Below are 15384 nucleotides of genomic sequence, written 5' to 3' on the forward strand. Positions count from 1 at the left end.
TATAAGGTCCAGTTTTAAGGAAAAAAGACTATGTTCTCAGAATTGAGTTCATATCTAGCAATTCTGACTTAACTCGTAATTGCATGTCATAAAGAAAAAAAGTCACAATTGTGAGATATAAACTCACAATTCTGAAAACAATCACAATTATGAGATATAAACTCACAATTCTGAGAAATAAAGTTGCAATTCTAAAAAATAATGTCAGAACTGCGAGACAAACTTGCAATTGCAAGTTATAAAGTCAGAACTGCATATAAAGTCAAGTTTACAAGTTTGAATACAACCTTTTTTCTCGCAGTTCTGACTTTTTTCACTGAACCGTCAGATATAAACTTGCGTTTGAGAATTATAAGGTCCAGTTTTGAGGAAAAAAAGACCGCTCTCAGAATTGAATTCATATCGCACAATTCTGACTTAACTCGCGGTTCGGTTATAAAGTCAGAATTGTGAGAAACTCACAAGAAACTCACAATTCTGAGGAAAAAAAGTCACAATTGTGGGATATTAACTCACAATTCTGAAAAAAAAAATCATGATTGTGAGATATGAACTCACAATTCTGAGAAAAAAAGTTGCAATTCTAAGAAATAAAGTAATAATTGCAAGATATAAAGTCAAGTTTACAAGTTTGAATCTCACAATTCTGACATTGCAATTGCAAATTTTTATTAAAAAAAGTCAGAATTGTGAGATGTAAACTCACAATTGTGAGAAAAAAGTTGCAATTACATCCCCCCCCCCAAAATTCTTTGTTAATTTTCAAAAAACTGCATTTTTAAACTATTTAGTGCATTCTTGATAATTAAAAGCATTTATTTATTATCTTTCCTTTTTTTTTTTTTACTTGCACCAAAACTTTTGAAGTTTAGTGCATCAATTATCATCACTGATAATAATAAGGAATGCTTTTTGAACAACTTGAACATCTTTAAAACATCTCCTCTTGTCCATTTCTATGCGAACTATTAGTTTAATTGATCTTGGATCATTTGCTTTGACTGCATCAAGCCAACTCTGAAGTCAGCTGTCACCAGTGAAACGCGGGCTGCTGTTGCTTGCGCTCAAAGCTGCTTTAATTCCGCCCCACTGGGCAGTCACTGTGGGAGAGAGAGGGAACTTTGATGAGTGCACAGCCCGTGAATCCCACCGTCTTAAAATAGCCCTTCCCCATCACTCTGTTGGGAACAGACTTGCTGTTCTCTCTCTCTTTCCTCATCTCACAGCTTTATCTTATTTTTCTCTCTTTTCACTCGGAAATCACAAGAAATTATAAATTATGCATAAATTAAGCACAGAAACCAAAAAGAATCCAAAAGGCTACAGTTCAGTAACTAGAGTGAAGTAACATCCAAAAACCCCACAACGAACCATCTTCGCCTTCCTGTAAACACAACCAGACGTACACACCCACAATCTGTCAATTTTAGAAATTCCCATAGTATGCCAGCACTTTCCTACTCTCTGATTAAAGAGTATGAAGAAGTCTCAGACAGACCCCAGTGCATTTGGCATCACACATTAGAGCCGAGACTTCACTGGAAATGGCTTTCTCATTATTGCATGCCGCCTTCCCACACTGGCACATGCAAGCATGCATATAACATGTGCTGTTACACCAGCACTTATGTTTCAGCGTCAGTTCTGGCTCACTTGCTAGGTGAGATGAGTACAACTAATTGACATGGGTCAGAGCCAAAGGTTTATTTCTAATATGAAAAGGGACCTGGGTTCAAAATCCAAACTGAATTTAATAAATTGAACTTGACAGCCAGTTATCATCATGCATCAAGGCGGTTCTGACATTTTGATCCAAAGGCAAATAGAAGTGAGTATGAAGCTAAATGAACGCTTGAATGAGTTGATGATGACAGTTGCAAATGATTTGCAAATTTGAAGCGCAACTTGATACACCCGTAGAAAGTGTGATTCAATTTCGGCATGTGAATGTGTGCATTCTGGCACTTTAAATGAACACCTTTTTAACTGAACAACAACTGTGGAACTTACGGAGTACAACAATAATATACAAATATAAAAAAATAATTATTGCACAGTTCTGACTTAATTTTTAAAGATGCTATGAACTTTCATTTAAACACGCTTGCCACTGAAATCTCTGGGGAAACATTTTAATGCGTATGGCGCTTTGCACGACTGTGTCTTTGTTCCCCGATCAACCTTGTTGGTGTGCCATCTGTCATTACTACAACAGCACAATATGAAGGCGTTCTGCCTCTAAGGTTATAAAAGCGTGTTGAATATTTATTGTGTTGATCCCCTCGCAGGTTCCTGTTCATTATTCTTCTTCTAATAATGCTGAATGTATCGTCTACATTATTACTGCGAGGCTCGCGAGAGCAGTATGCTGAGAAGTCGTGCTAGCACGCATATTGCACACACCCACATGCAGCAATATGTTCTCACCTCAGCTATGCTGGGAAAGAGAATGAGAAAGAGAGGAACTGACCGTCTCCTGGAATGATCCGCAGCGTCACCGTGTTTCCAGCCTCTTTGATCAGGTTGACGATATCCGAGTGGGACTTATTGGTGATGGAGCAGCCGTTGACAGCCAGGATCCGGTCTCCGACTTTTAGCTTCCCACAGCGGTCAGCTGGGCTTCCCTCGATGATGCGACCTATTTTATGAGGCATTGCCACACATGCGTTTCCAGCTTTTGGCCAACAGTGATTGAGCATGTATGAGTTTTAATTAAGATGGTTATGTTTGTTTTTTTTTGGTGGGGATGGAGAAAGAGAGAAAAAGGAAAGAGAATGTGTAGGGGTTAATACACCAAGCCACCAAGCCAAAGTGCCAACATTTTCATAGAATGCCCACAGATTGTGCCCTGCAAGCAAAACACACCTTAAAAGAAACTTGTGACAGACAAAAGCATGTTACTGAATGGACAGCAAAGGTCTGGCGGAGCAATAGCAAGAACGGACATAGGGAATCTGCTGAATTTGGCACTATTAAAAAGCATTTGCATGCTACAGTAGATCACCCTCAGCATCATTTCTGTAGCCCTCTTCAGATCCTCTGAATAATCACCACTGCTTCTGAATTATTCATTACATGAAAAAAAGTGTAAACTCTTGAAATTCCCTCAGAGCACTCCATTGTGCTGTAACTATATGATGAATTATTAAAAAATGATTAGGTATCACTACGATTATTCAAGTTTGCACTTTGTGGTGCCCTTTAACATGACGCTAAAGGTGATGTTTGCCATTTTGCCGAATTCAACCACACGCCCTCTGTACAGAATCCCACCGTCCAAAGTTTGCAAAACACAAACTGTTTTCCAGTCTGACTGGCTAGTTTTCTGATGAAAATGACTAGATTTTATTCACGTTTGCGCTTTGTGGTTCACTCAGCGTGACACAAAAGGTGCCTTTAGCTAATTTTTGCATGTCCTCTGTGCAGTGTCCCGCTTCCAAGGTTTGCAAACACATAGACTGTTTTCAAGCCTGATTGGCTAGTTTTCTGATGAAAATGACTACATATTATTCAAGTTTGCGCTTTGTGGTTCACTCAGCATGGCACAAAATCGTTAGCCGTTCTTAGCCATTAGCTAATTTTTACCATTTTGCCTAATTCTACCACATGTCCTCTGTTCAGAGTCCCGCTTCCAAAGTTTGCAAACACAAACTGTTTTCAAGCCTGATTGGCTAGTTTTCTGTTGACTAGATATTGTTCTGAATTTTGCTGAATTCAACCAAATGACTTTCTTTCAAAAATCTTTCCAAAGTTCCCTGCTGAAAAAACAGCTAAAACCAGCCTAAGCTGGTTGGCTGGTTTTAGCTGGTCATCCAGCCTGGTCTTAGCTGGTCAGCAGGCTGGTCTTAGAGGGGTTTTGGGAGACCAGCTGGAACGACCAGCTAAAACCAGCTAAGACCAGCCAACCAGCCTAGGCTGGTTTTAGCCGTTTTTTTTTTCAGCAGGGTTTGCAAACACATAAACTGTTTTCAGTCCGACTGGCTAGTTTTCTAATGAAAATGATTAGATATTATTCAAGTTTGCACTAAGCGTGGCACAAAAGGTGCTGTTTGCCATTTTGCTGAATTTAACCACACAACCTTCATAGAGAATCCCATCTTCCAAAGTTTGCAAACACATAAACTGTTTTCCAGTCTGATTGGCTATTTTTTTTTTTTTTTATAAAAATGAGTAGATATAATTCAAGTTGGAGCTTTGTGTTCAATTTGCTGTTAGCCATTTTGCCGAACTCAACAATACAACCTGGTGAAAAAACCAGCATATGCTAAAAGGGATTGTTTTGATGCTGGGATGCTGGTTAGGTCCTTGGCCAGCAACATGACCAGCTAAGGTCCAGCATACACCAGCAAAGGACAAGCATAAACCAGCATCAAAACATACCTAACAAGCATATGCTGTTTTTTTCACCAGGGCAATTTCCATTCAGAATCCCACCTTCTAAAGTTTGCAAACACAAACTGTTTTCAGTCTGACTGGCTAGTTTTCTGATGAAAATGACTAGATATTATTCAAGTTTGCGCTTTGTGGTTCACTCAGCGTAGCACGAAAAGTGCTGTTAGCCGTTTTTGCTCATTTCTGTCAATTCTGCTGAATTCAACCACATGACTTTCTCTCAAAAATCTTCCCAAAGTTCACAAACAAACTATTTTCAAGCCTTATTGGTTAGTTTTTTTGATGAAAATGACTTGATATTATTCAGGTTTGTGATCTGTGATTCACTTAGCATGGCCTGAAAACTGCTGTTAGTCATTTTCGCTAATTTCTGTCATTTTGTTGAATTCAACCCCTGACATTTTTTCAAAAATCTTTCCAAAGTTCGCAAACGCAAACTGTTTTCCAGTCTGATTGGGTAGTAATCTGATGAAAATGACTAGATATTCTTCAGGTTTGCGCTTTGCGTGGCACGAACGGTGCTGTTAGCCGTTTTGCTCATTTTTGCCATTTTGCCTAATTCTACCACATGTCCTCCCATTTCCAAAGTTTTTAAACACAAACTGTTTTCAAGCCTGGCTAGTTTTCTGATGACTAGATATCATTCAAGTTTGCGCTTTGTGGTTTGCTTAGCATGGCACAAAAAATGCTATTAGCCATTTTTGCTAATTTCTGTCATTTTGCTCCCTTACGAAAATTAACCATGGTTTTATTATAGTAAATGTGTGGTAACCATGGTTTTTTGGTGCATTGATTTCCATTTGTATAACCAGCTGTAGTACAAATACCACGGTTAAACTATGGTTAGTGTAGCAAGACCATGATTAATTTGTGGTTACCATGATTTAACTATAGTAACCATGTTTTATTTGTAGTAAAACCATGCTTAATTTTCTTAAGGGCCTCCTTTCAAAATCTTCCCAAAGTTTGCAAACGCATAAAATGTTTTCCAGTCAGACAATACCTCTCTGATTGGCTAGTTTTCTCCCCCGACATACTTACTTTTTTGTCTGTTTTAGTTGATCTCACAGTAAACCTCTGTTTCAGTGAGATGCGTAACAACTTTTAACATAAATGCTGTGCTTTTATAACCAGAAAAAATGGAAATACAGCAGAGTGAAATGCAAAAACCTGTTATTTATGAACAGCCGCTAAAACGCTTTTTTATTGTGATGAATCATGGTTCAGCATGCTTTTTAAAAAAGTCTTTTTTTTTTTTTTTACATTTGACCTTTCAGTCAACCAATTTTCAGTTGTCATATCCTGCAAAATATGCATTTTTGATCAATCTAAATGCTGTGATGGGCGTCAGCACAACTATCAAATATTCATTCAACCTGTCACGCTCGTCACGCCGCTATGAAGATGATTTGTTGTTTGATTGTAATACTAATGACTGAACTGTTTATGCTCTGAGGTCCTCGTTCGCAGTGACTCTGGCACAGGAACTCATGCGTTTCATCACTGTAGTAAACGAGTGCCAAGCACTGCACCCTCGCTTTTATTCCACTCAAACACGGATCTGTCATTCCAATCTTCCGTTCAACTCTCTGAACAAAACTCCCACGTGGTGTAATCACCGAGCCTGCTGGATCCAGTATACACTTACGTGAAGGCTGCCAACGGCACTATTGTGAGTTTAAAGAGCGGGAGCGTTCTGACGAACACGGCAAAGAAGGATCTAACTCTGTAAACACAGGATGTCATACTTGATTTGCTTTTTTGCTAACTTGATCTCTCTATCAATTACAATTGTTTAAAAATACTGATGGCAAGTGCTCCTGGCAACCGTGAAGATTAAATGACGAGATTTGGACAACCTAAATGCTGTTTCACGAACTCGACAGCCATCTTGTGTAATGGAGACGTGTCTGGTTTTGGGAAGTAGAGCAGAAATAGAGCCCCATGGAGAGAAGGTGGATATCGACCCCTGCTTCAGGCAGGCGTTTGCCTTTTGCAATAAGAAAATCGCAGGACATGCAGATTGGCATAAGGAGAATACGAAGAACCCACACCCACCAAAAATTGAAAACCATAACCAAAGTGCCATTCAGAGGTAAAAAGCTCCCAGAAGAATTCATTTTCTCTATGTATAATATAAAAGAAGTGAATATGCAAATATGCAAATAGAGGATTGCTTTCCTTTTTCCCCCATTTATGCATTTGACAGACAATTTTATCCAAAGTGATTTACAGTGCTTTCAAGTCCTACATTTTGTCATTTTAAACGCTTTCTGGCATCAAACTCAAAAGGTTGGCACTGCTAGTGCCATGTTCCACCAATTGAGCTGAAACATTTTTTTGCTAAATTGATAGGCAAAGCCAGACAAAATCTGCAGACTCACAATTTTATGTGCTGATTTTGAAAAAACTGCAGAATGGACCCCTTACAGACTGTGATTATGCTTTTCCACAGTTATTAACATCGTAAATCTCAAGTTTTTATATCTTTAAAAAATGTAATATTCATATATAACAGTATAGTGCTTTATTAGTTTGGATTAAAATACAAGAGTGTTGAGTGTTTCTCATTCAATGGCTGAGAGAGTAACAGCAAATTTCAGACACTTTCTTTCTTCCGATCAGTTTAATCAATCTCTCAATATTTCTTCCTCCTTTAAAAAGTTATAGAAACGCTGTCATGGGTTTTTCTTTTGTGCAAGTGGGAATGCAAAATATTTATATCTGTCATAGTTTCCTTTTACCACTATGACGACTTCTCCTGAGAACCTCGGAAATGTAAAAAGGGTCCATTCTGCTCATCTACCATAAATGTAGACTAAAAATGTATTAAAATGAATTTGTAGCAATTAAATAAATAATTACATTAATAAAAAACAATTAATTAAACTAAAACGCTATGCAAAACAATCTTACCGAAAGTGGTGCCCGCTTCAGGTCTCGACACTGACGACACAATGACAAATCCGAATCCCTCATTCTCTCCACGTTGGATCTCCACATCGTAGGGTTGGATGGCATTGGGGACCACCGTGTTGTTGCTGCCGCCCCCGCCTCCGCTGCCGATGCCGCTGGTGGAGCCTGACCCGGAGCTGACCGTGTTGAGGGAGTTCTGGCTGCCCTGCGGCGTGCGCTTCTCCTCGGTCAAAGACGGGGCCTGTGTGCTGCTGTGGTGAGAGGATGCTGGGGAGGGAGGCATCTCTCCATCCACCTTTGCCACTGAGGAGGAACAGTGTTTTGGAGGAGGGTTAGCAAGGTCACTCTTGAGGGATTTATGTTCGGCAGGTCAAGAAGAAACCAGCTCCTCGTCAACAAGCTCGACAGACACCAAACATACTTCTGAATTGCTTGAACTGGTCATGCAATTACATAAACCTGCTAGCCTCAGATCATTAAAATTTAAGTAATTGCCATTTCCCTGCAAGTATGAAATATCTTGCCCTGCTCTCTTGCAATGGTTATATTGGGACTTGTATTCAGGTATGTGATCCTGGATGAGTGAAAAGGGGTAAGTTATACTCTGAGACTTGACATATGGGACCCAGAACCCTGCATAGATTAATTAGCCAGAGTCAGCAGGCGTACCCTCATTATCATGTGCCATGAACTCTCATTTAAATAAAGTCTGTCTGATAGGAATAGATAATCAGACTGCAAAATCCTGCATAATTTACAATTCCACAAGTCATGCTGGTCATTACGTTCGGGTTGTAGAGTGCAATAAGTGCACGTTTAAGCTGCAATTAACACTTACTCAGGAATTAACTCTACCTACTGAGATGAATGACATATGACACTGATAGAAAAGCATTGCAAAAATGCAAAAATGCATTGAATTGATCAAAAGTGAGAGTGAAGACATTTATTATGTTAAAAAAAGATTTTTATTTCAAATAAATGCTGTTCTTTTGAAGAATATATAAAGAATTAATTTGTATTTTCATTGTGCATTCTATTTAATCTCAGTCAAACTGCAGTTGGGTTATTTTGATTAGGTAAAAAATAACAAAAATATAGCATAATAAAACAATAAAAATGTGATAACATCATAATTTTTTTGAAAATTTACTGAAAATTGTTTTTGCAAATAAACTCTTCATATAATCTTTTTAGGATTCTTTAATTAATTGAAAGTTCAAAGGAACAGCATTTATTTGAAATAAAAATCTTTTTTTAACATAATAAATGTCTTTACTGTCACTTTTGATAAATTCAGTGCATTTTTGCCAGCATTAATTTCTTACTTAAAATTAAAATCTTACTGATCCCAAACTTTTTCAAAAATTTCTACAAAAATATAAGAAGAGGAACTGGTTCTTAAACACCCAGTCAGCATACTAGAATGATTTCTGAAGGATCGTGCGATGCTGAAGACTGGAATAATGATGCTAAAAATTCAGCTTTGCCATCAAAGTAAAACATTACACTTTAAAATATATTAAAATAGAAAACAGTTAATTAAAATTGTGACAATATTTCACAATATTACAGTTTTTACTGTATTTTTGATCAAATAAATGAAGCACTGGTGAACACAAGAGACTAAAAACACCAACCCAAACTTTTAAAAAGTAGTGTATAAAACAAAATAATAAGAAATGCATGGTTAGATTAAATACTAGAGAATGCTATCTTGAACTTTGCTGATATAAGTGACATACAGTTCAAATGCATGATTCAAATCAGTCCAGTTTGTTTGTTTTTTCTCCAGAACCTTACGTGATGACGTATATTAAGCCATTAAAACAGAAATTGCAACCAAATCAAAAATGTGGTTTAATGTTTTTGTGACAGACACTGTCTTATCTCATCATTATCTCTGCAGGTGATACAATGACCTTTCTGCAGCAATAATGCAAGAAAAATAGCTCAAATAATTCTGTTGTCATAAGGACAAAACACATTTTTCAATAAAAATGTAAAATACAGTTTCACGACTAGCAATAAATATTTATAGCTTGTAATTTTTCTGAACGATAATCATATTTTGAAGCCTGCTTACATCCATATCCAGTCTTGCGCCTCACGGTCAGGTTGACGTGACCCTGTTTTGCGGCTTGTTGCATGAGTTGAACGACTAGCTGATGAGATTTTCCCACAACAGCCGTTCCATCCACACAAATTAGCTCATCTCCTGATCGCAGGCGCCCATCTTCATCGGCAGCTCCGTATTTCACAATGTGGCCGATATAAATCTGCACAGCCGGGAGAGACAGACACAGAAAGACTGTTAAACGGAAAAAATCCTCACAACTAACAAACTGTCTTGGGCAAACTGAACTTCACCCCTTGAGATTTATCACTTTTCAAACTCGGTGTCAGCATCGTGTCAAGGGGTTGAACTACACTGAAACACTGAAATTTCTGCTTATTTTAAAACTAATGGTTGTGAAATGTTCTCCAAACAGTAAAAGCTCTATGGAATTTTTTTACCAGCCGAAAAGAGCCGTATTGCAGGCATTCTTCAAGGACTGGAGTCCGAGAAACCGACTCATCAGTTCAAAGATGTAACATGGCCTCATTAAAGGGAAGAACTGGTGGTCTGAGAGATATTTTCTGACTGATCCAGGCTGTACTGCGCAGATCAAAGCTTTTGTCAACCTACACACACAGGGCAGATGCTTTCACTGGGCACAAGTTTTGCCAAAAGCTGAGTGTTTGTAATATTTCACATAGAAATGGGTATCGTGCGCAAGCTGTGAAGACTGAAACTGAGAAATCAGCCAAGCTTGGACTATTACATTTGGAAAATCTTCAAAGGCTCTATATTTGTTAGGCGCCTTTGGAACTGTCAAACAGCGCAAGTGTATTTCTGTCTGCCGTTATAACTAATTAATAGAAATGCATTAATGATTAATGTTGTTACATTTTCATCAAATATTGACTTGACAAGCATAGTAATATGTCAAGCAGTGTTGCTATCCTTATCTAAAACCACTAAAAATAGCTTTTTTTAACTAAATAAATCTGACATAAAATAAGATATAAATATTAGATGAAAAACTCGAAAAATGAAACTTAAAAATTGTTGAATTGTTGCCTTGAACTAAAATAAGTTTAAATGTTAAAATGACTAAAATAAATAAAAACTAAACTAAACAGACATAATCAAAAAATAAAAAAAAAAAATGGTAAAACCCTTTTTTTTTTTGTAAAATAAAAGAAAACTCAAAATTTTAATAAATACTATATATTTTTTACAACATAAACAATACTAAAATAACACTGCTGCTAACAGGCAACACTACGGAAGCCCGTTTCTGCAACTGAATAAAAAAATAAAAGGTAATTGCAACTTTTTATCTCAAAATTCTGACTTTTTCTTTTTTTCTCAGAATTGCGAGTTTATATCTCAAGATATAAACTCACAGTTGCGAGAAAAGTCAGAATTGCGAGATACAAACCCGCAACTGTGAGAAAAAAAGAATTGCACGTTTTTATCTTCTAATTCTGACTTCATTTCTTGCAATTGTGAGTTTATATCACGCAATTCTAAGAAAACAAGTCAGAATTGTGACTTTATAACTCACAGTTTTAACTTTATAATTCACAATTGCATGTCACAATTCTGATGTTATTTCTCAGAACTGCAACTTTATTTTTCAGAATTGCAAGTTTATATCTCACAATTCTGAGAAAAAAAGTCAGAATTGCGAGTTTGTATCACGCAACTCTTTGGAAAAAGTCTGAATTATGACTTGTAAACTTGCAGTTACAAGAAAAACGTCATAATTGTGAGATAAAAAGTTGCAATTACCTTTTTTGGTTTTTGTTTAATGGCGTAAACGGGCTTCCATACAAATCTATGCAACAGTAGTAAATTTACATTTTTGTTTAAGTGTAGCAAACTTTTTTTTTAACCATCAATATCAAGATTTTGTGTTAGAATGTATATGAATATATGAAAAATGACATAATATAATGTATGCAAGTATATATTTTAGGTCCTGTAACTGGTCACAATTTAAAAATAAAAAATTGTAACCACTTTTTGTCTTTATTTCATTTTAAATGGTCCTACGGTGAGACAAACTTATTTAAAATACAAGTATTCCACGTAGACAGCATGCAAGCTGCATGTAACAATTCTAAAAATATTCCACAAAATGTATTTTTAAAAAATAACAATTGCAGGCTGATGAAACGAATAAATAACGGCAATAAATGTCAAACAATGAACAAACTGATGAGTACAATACTTGCACTCACCGGCTCGCCAGGTTCGTTGCCTCCCAGGATCCTGAATCCAAAGCCGGTATCTTTTCTCCACAGGAAAATATCCTGCTCCTGGTAATCAGGCACTGAAAAGGAGGAAAAATAGCTTGAGACCATGATCAATCGACCTGCAGAATGACGCACGAGCTTTGATTTATAACCCAAACCTCCCCCTTTTAAGAACGGCTGCTGGTTCAAGGTGGAAAAAGCGAACAATGTCGCTTCAATGATTACATCTCACATCTGGACTTTTTCCTAATTGGTTCACACCAATGAAGGTGTAATATAATGACTACTCTGCTCAAATGAATTCGCATAGAACAATCTGATTAACAGGTACTCCCATCTGGGAAAACGATAAGCACTGACACATGTGCTTAAATCTAGATTACAGATCAGGTGAAGCGGAAGACAGAATCCGGAGGTCTTTTGAAGCAGCTGTGCCCTTGAGCTTACACCACCGCCTGAGCGCTGTCTCCACCACAGCACTTCTATGTCAAATCAGTCAGGACGAGCAACAGCAGAGCTTCCCCCTCTTTTAGATTTGAAGCCCTGCAGACATCAGCAATCTGTCAGGTTTTACATTATTGACCCTGTAGCTCTCCAGTGCATCACATGATGTTCTGTCGAGGGACATTTTTGCCTGTTAAGTAAGCGAGAGAGCTGAAAACCGTGGCTCTGGGTGAAAATTTCTTTTCTAAACAAGCTTACATTTAAGCATGGGCTAACAACAAATGCTCTGCATTCGTGAACATACTGCAAAGCTATTGTAATGCAGCTGGACGTGTGGAGCAGATGGCAGATACAAGGACCTCCATCTCCAGTCTAACCAGATGTACAGCAATGTATTGTAACAGAGACAGGAAGTAGAATGGCTCCAGAGCCATACAAAATGGCTGCTTGCATGGGCAATTTTCCCATACTGTTCGATCTCCATTAGGCAGCAAGGACGGTTGTGCCAGACTCTGCAAATTGTGCATTATGGCAAAGACAGACCTGCAACTTGCATTCATTTGCGTTAAAGCCTCTCAATGCAGCTGCTCAATGAGTTTAGTAGACAGAATGCTCTCAAGCCGGTCCAAAAATGTCAATCAAATGGTAACGATTTACCTTTCAATACGTTCAAGGACTGTAGCAGCGTAGCCTGATTGTGAATCAGAAGCGTACACCAGAACTAGTGGAAATCTCAAACAAATGACTCTAAAGATTTGATTCTTTTTAGTGAGTCAAAAACACACAGTTCAGCAAATGTAATCCGACTCCCGAATGAATTACTGCAACGAGCCGGTTCTTTTTTTAGTGAATCAAAAGCATAAGGCACAACCACAGTAGTCTGGTTCTTGAATGAATGACTCCAAAGAGTCAGCTCTTTTCGAATCATTAAAAAGCTTGTAAACACATGTTCGCAAGAATTGTTTAAACTTTAGTTGAACTAGTAAAGTCTAATTTCTCAAACGAATGACTCTGGACGATTTGGTTCTTTTTTAGTGAATAAAAACATATGGCACCAATCAGAGTGGTACGGTTCCGAAATAAATGACGCCAAAGAATCGTTTCTTTTCGAATCATTAAACAGCTTGTAAACACAAAAGTTTAAGAATTATTTAAACTTTAGTTTAACTAGTTAAGTCTGATTCTCAAACGAATGACTCTGACGATATGGTTCTTTTTAGAGAATCAAAAACATATGGCACCAATCAGAGTGATACGGTTCCCAAATGAATGGCGCCAAAGAGTCGGTTCTTTTTGAATCATTAAAAAGCTTGTAAACACTTGTTTTGCAAAAATTGTTCAAACTTTAGTATAACAAGTGCAGATTCTCGAACAAATTGCTCTAAAGATTTAGTTCTTTTAGTGAATCAAAAACATACAGTCCAGCAAGTGTGATCTGACTCTCAAATGAATTACTGTAATGAGTCGGTTCTTTTTTAGTGAATCAAAAAATATGGCACAATCAGGGAAGTCCATTTCCCAAATGAATGACTCCAAAGAATCAGTCCTTTCGAATCATTAAAAAGCTTGTAAACACACATTTAGCAGGAACTGTTTAAACTTTTGCTTCTCAAACAAATGACTCTAAAGAGTTGGTCCTTTTTAGTGAATCAAAAACATACAGTCCAGCAAGTGTAATTTGACTCCCAAATGAATTACCACAATGAGTCAGGGTAGTCCAATTCCAGAATGAATGACTCCAAAGATTCGTTCACACATTTAGAGTAACTAGTGAAGTCTGATTTTCAAACAAATGACTCTAAAGTTTTGGTTCTTTTCAGTGAATCAAAAACATACAGTCTAACAATGAATTATGAATTATGACTTCAATAATAACTTCAATAAGTCTGTCCTATTTTAGTGAATCAAAAATATAACACATAATAGGTGTAGTCCAATTCCTGAACAAATGATTTGAATTAGTCTCTTTGTTTCAGTCAATCATTAAAAGGTTTGTAAACAACTGTTTAGGGTTGTTTTAACTTTATTGAAATTATATCATCTTTTGACTATAGAACAACTGTTAGTGGAACTGATAAACTCCTCGCGATTTTCATCTTAAGTCCCAACACCTTCCCTCTTAAAGGACTTACTAATGAGGGACCCTAACATCAGCAAAAACAACAAACACACTCCAAGTTAGCAAAAAATTTCCAACACAAACATTGGAGCGCTCCATTCCACAGCCTCTTAACATCCCCTGAAAGATATTCCTGTTAATTAGCCCCTCTGCTCTGGCACACATGAAAGTAGTATTGGATTCACTGTCTTCCACCACTACCAATTATATGCACATTTGTCAAAAGATGTGTTCTAGAGCGCGCTGGAGCGCGTGAATGCACTGATGGCAGGGAGGAGTGTAATTGGTCAGAAGTGCCTTGCCGTTCTCGTTGGATTCTCACTGGCGTTGAGCGAGTAGACGAAAGCAAAGTGAAGCAAAGAAGGAATGGGAAAGGCTAACGAATAGCTTTGGAAGTACCGATGACAGGTTCATCCGAACACAGCTCTCTGATCACAACAGACACACCAGATTCCAACTGACGGCTAATGGTTTATATTAGCTTTGGACAGCTATTTGAATACTAAAAGACTACAGCCAAGCTCAAAAGGATGTTTGATGTTAATGGACTGCTTGGCGGTGTCGCCACATTTTAAATATACAAATTACTTAACGTCTACTACTTCATATAGAGGACTGAGAAACAGTGAATATTAAGACAGATTGAAAACCTTAATTTTGTTTAAGTATAAATCCACTCTTAAAGTGATAGTTCACCCAAAAATGAAAATTCTGTCATTAATTACCCTCATGTCGTTCCAGATCTGTTAGTACACTCGTTCATCTTCAGCACACAAATTAAGATATTTCTGAAGAAATACAAGAGCTTTCTGACCCTGCATAAACAGCAATGCAACTACCACATTCAAGGACATATAGTCCATGTACCATCAGTGGTTCAAGTGTAATTTTACAAAGCGACAAATAATTTTTGTGCACAAAAAATAAAAAAATAACACCTTTATTCAACCATTTCTTCTCTTTCGTATAAGTCTTCGACAGGTGTTCACAAGAGTACCACGACGTATGCGAAGATGAACGAAGGACGACATGAGGGTGAGTAATTAATGACAGAATTTAAATTTTTGGGTGAACTACACCTTTAAGGCAAGACACCCCAGTTAAATAGGGTAAATATTTAACTCACCATACTTCCCAAGTTGACTGATCACATTAAGAATTGCAATGTTTTTATATATAAAATCAGGCAAATGATATATGAACAA

At 37.3% G+C, this 15384-nt stretch overlaps 1 protein-coding gene across 1 annotated transcript in view; it reads right to left on the reverse strand.

Annotated features, from left to right (window-relative positions):
* magi1b (membrane associated guanylate kinase, WW and PDZ domain containing 1b) overlaps positions 1-15384 on the reverse strand; it is a 181387-nt gene that overhangs the window by 10483 nt on the left and 155520 nt on the right. Inside the window, 4 exon segments of the mRNA XM_051122511.1 lie at positions 2471-2674; positions 7309-7611; positions 9395-9587; positions 11602-11693. Of these exon segments, the coding sequence (XP_050978468.1) occupies positions 2471-2674; positions 7309-7611; positions 9395-9587; positions 11602-11693 (792 nt within the window).

Source organism: Labeo rohita, chromosome 11, assembly GCF_022985175.1.
Source record: "Labeo rohita strain BAU-BD-2019 chromosome 11, IGBB_LRoh.1.0, whole genome shotgun sequence".
Taxonomy (NCBI): domain Eukaryota; kingdom Metazoa; phylum Chordata; class Actinopteri; order Cypriniformes; family Cyprinidae; genus Labeo; species Labeo rohita.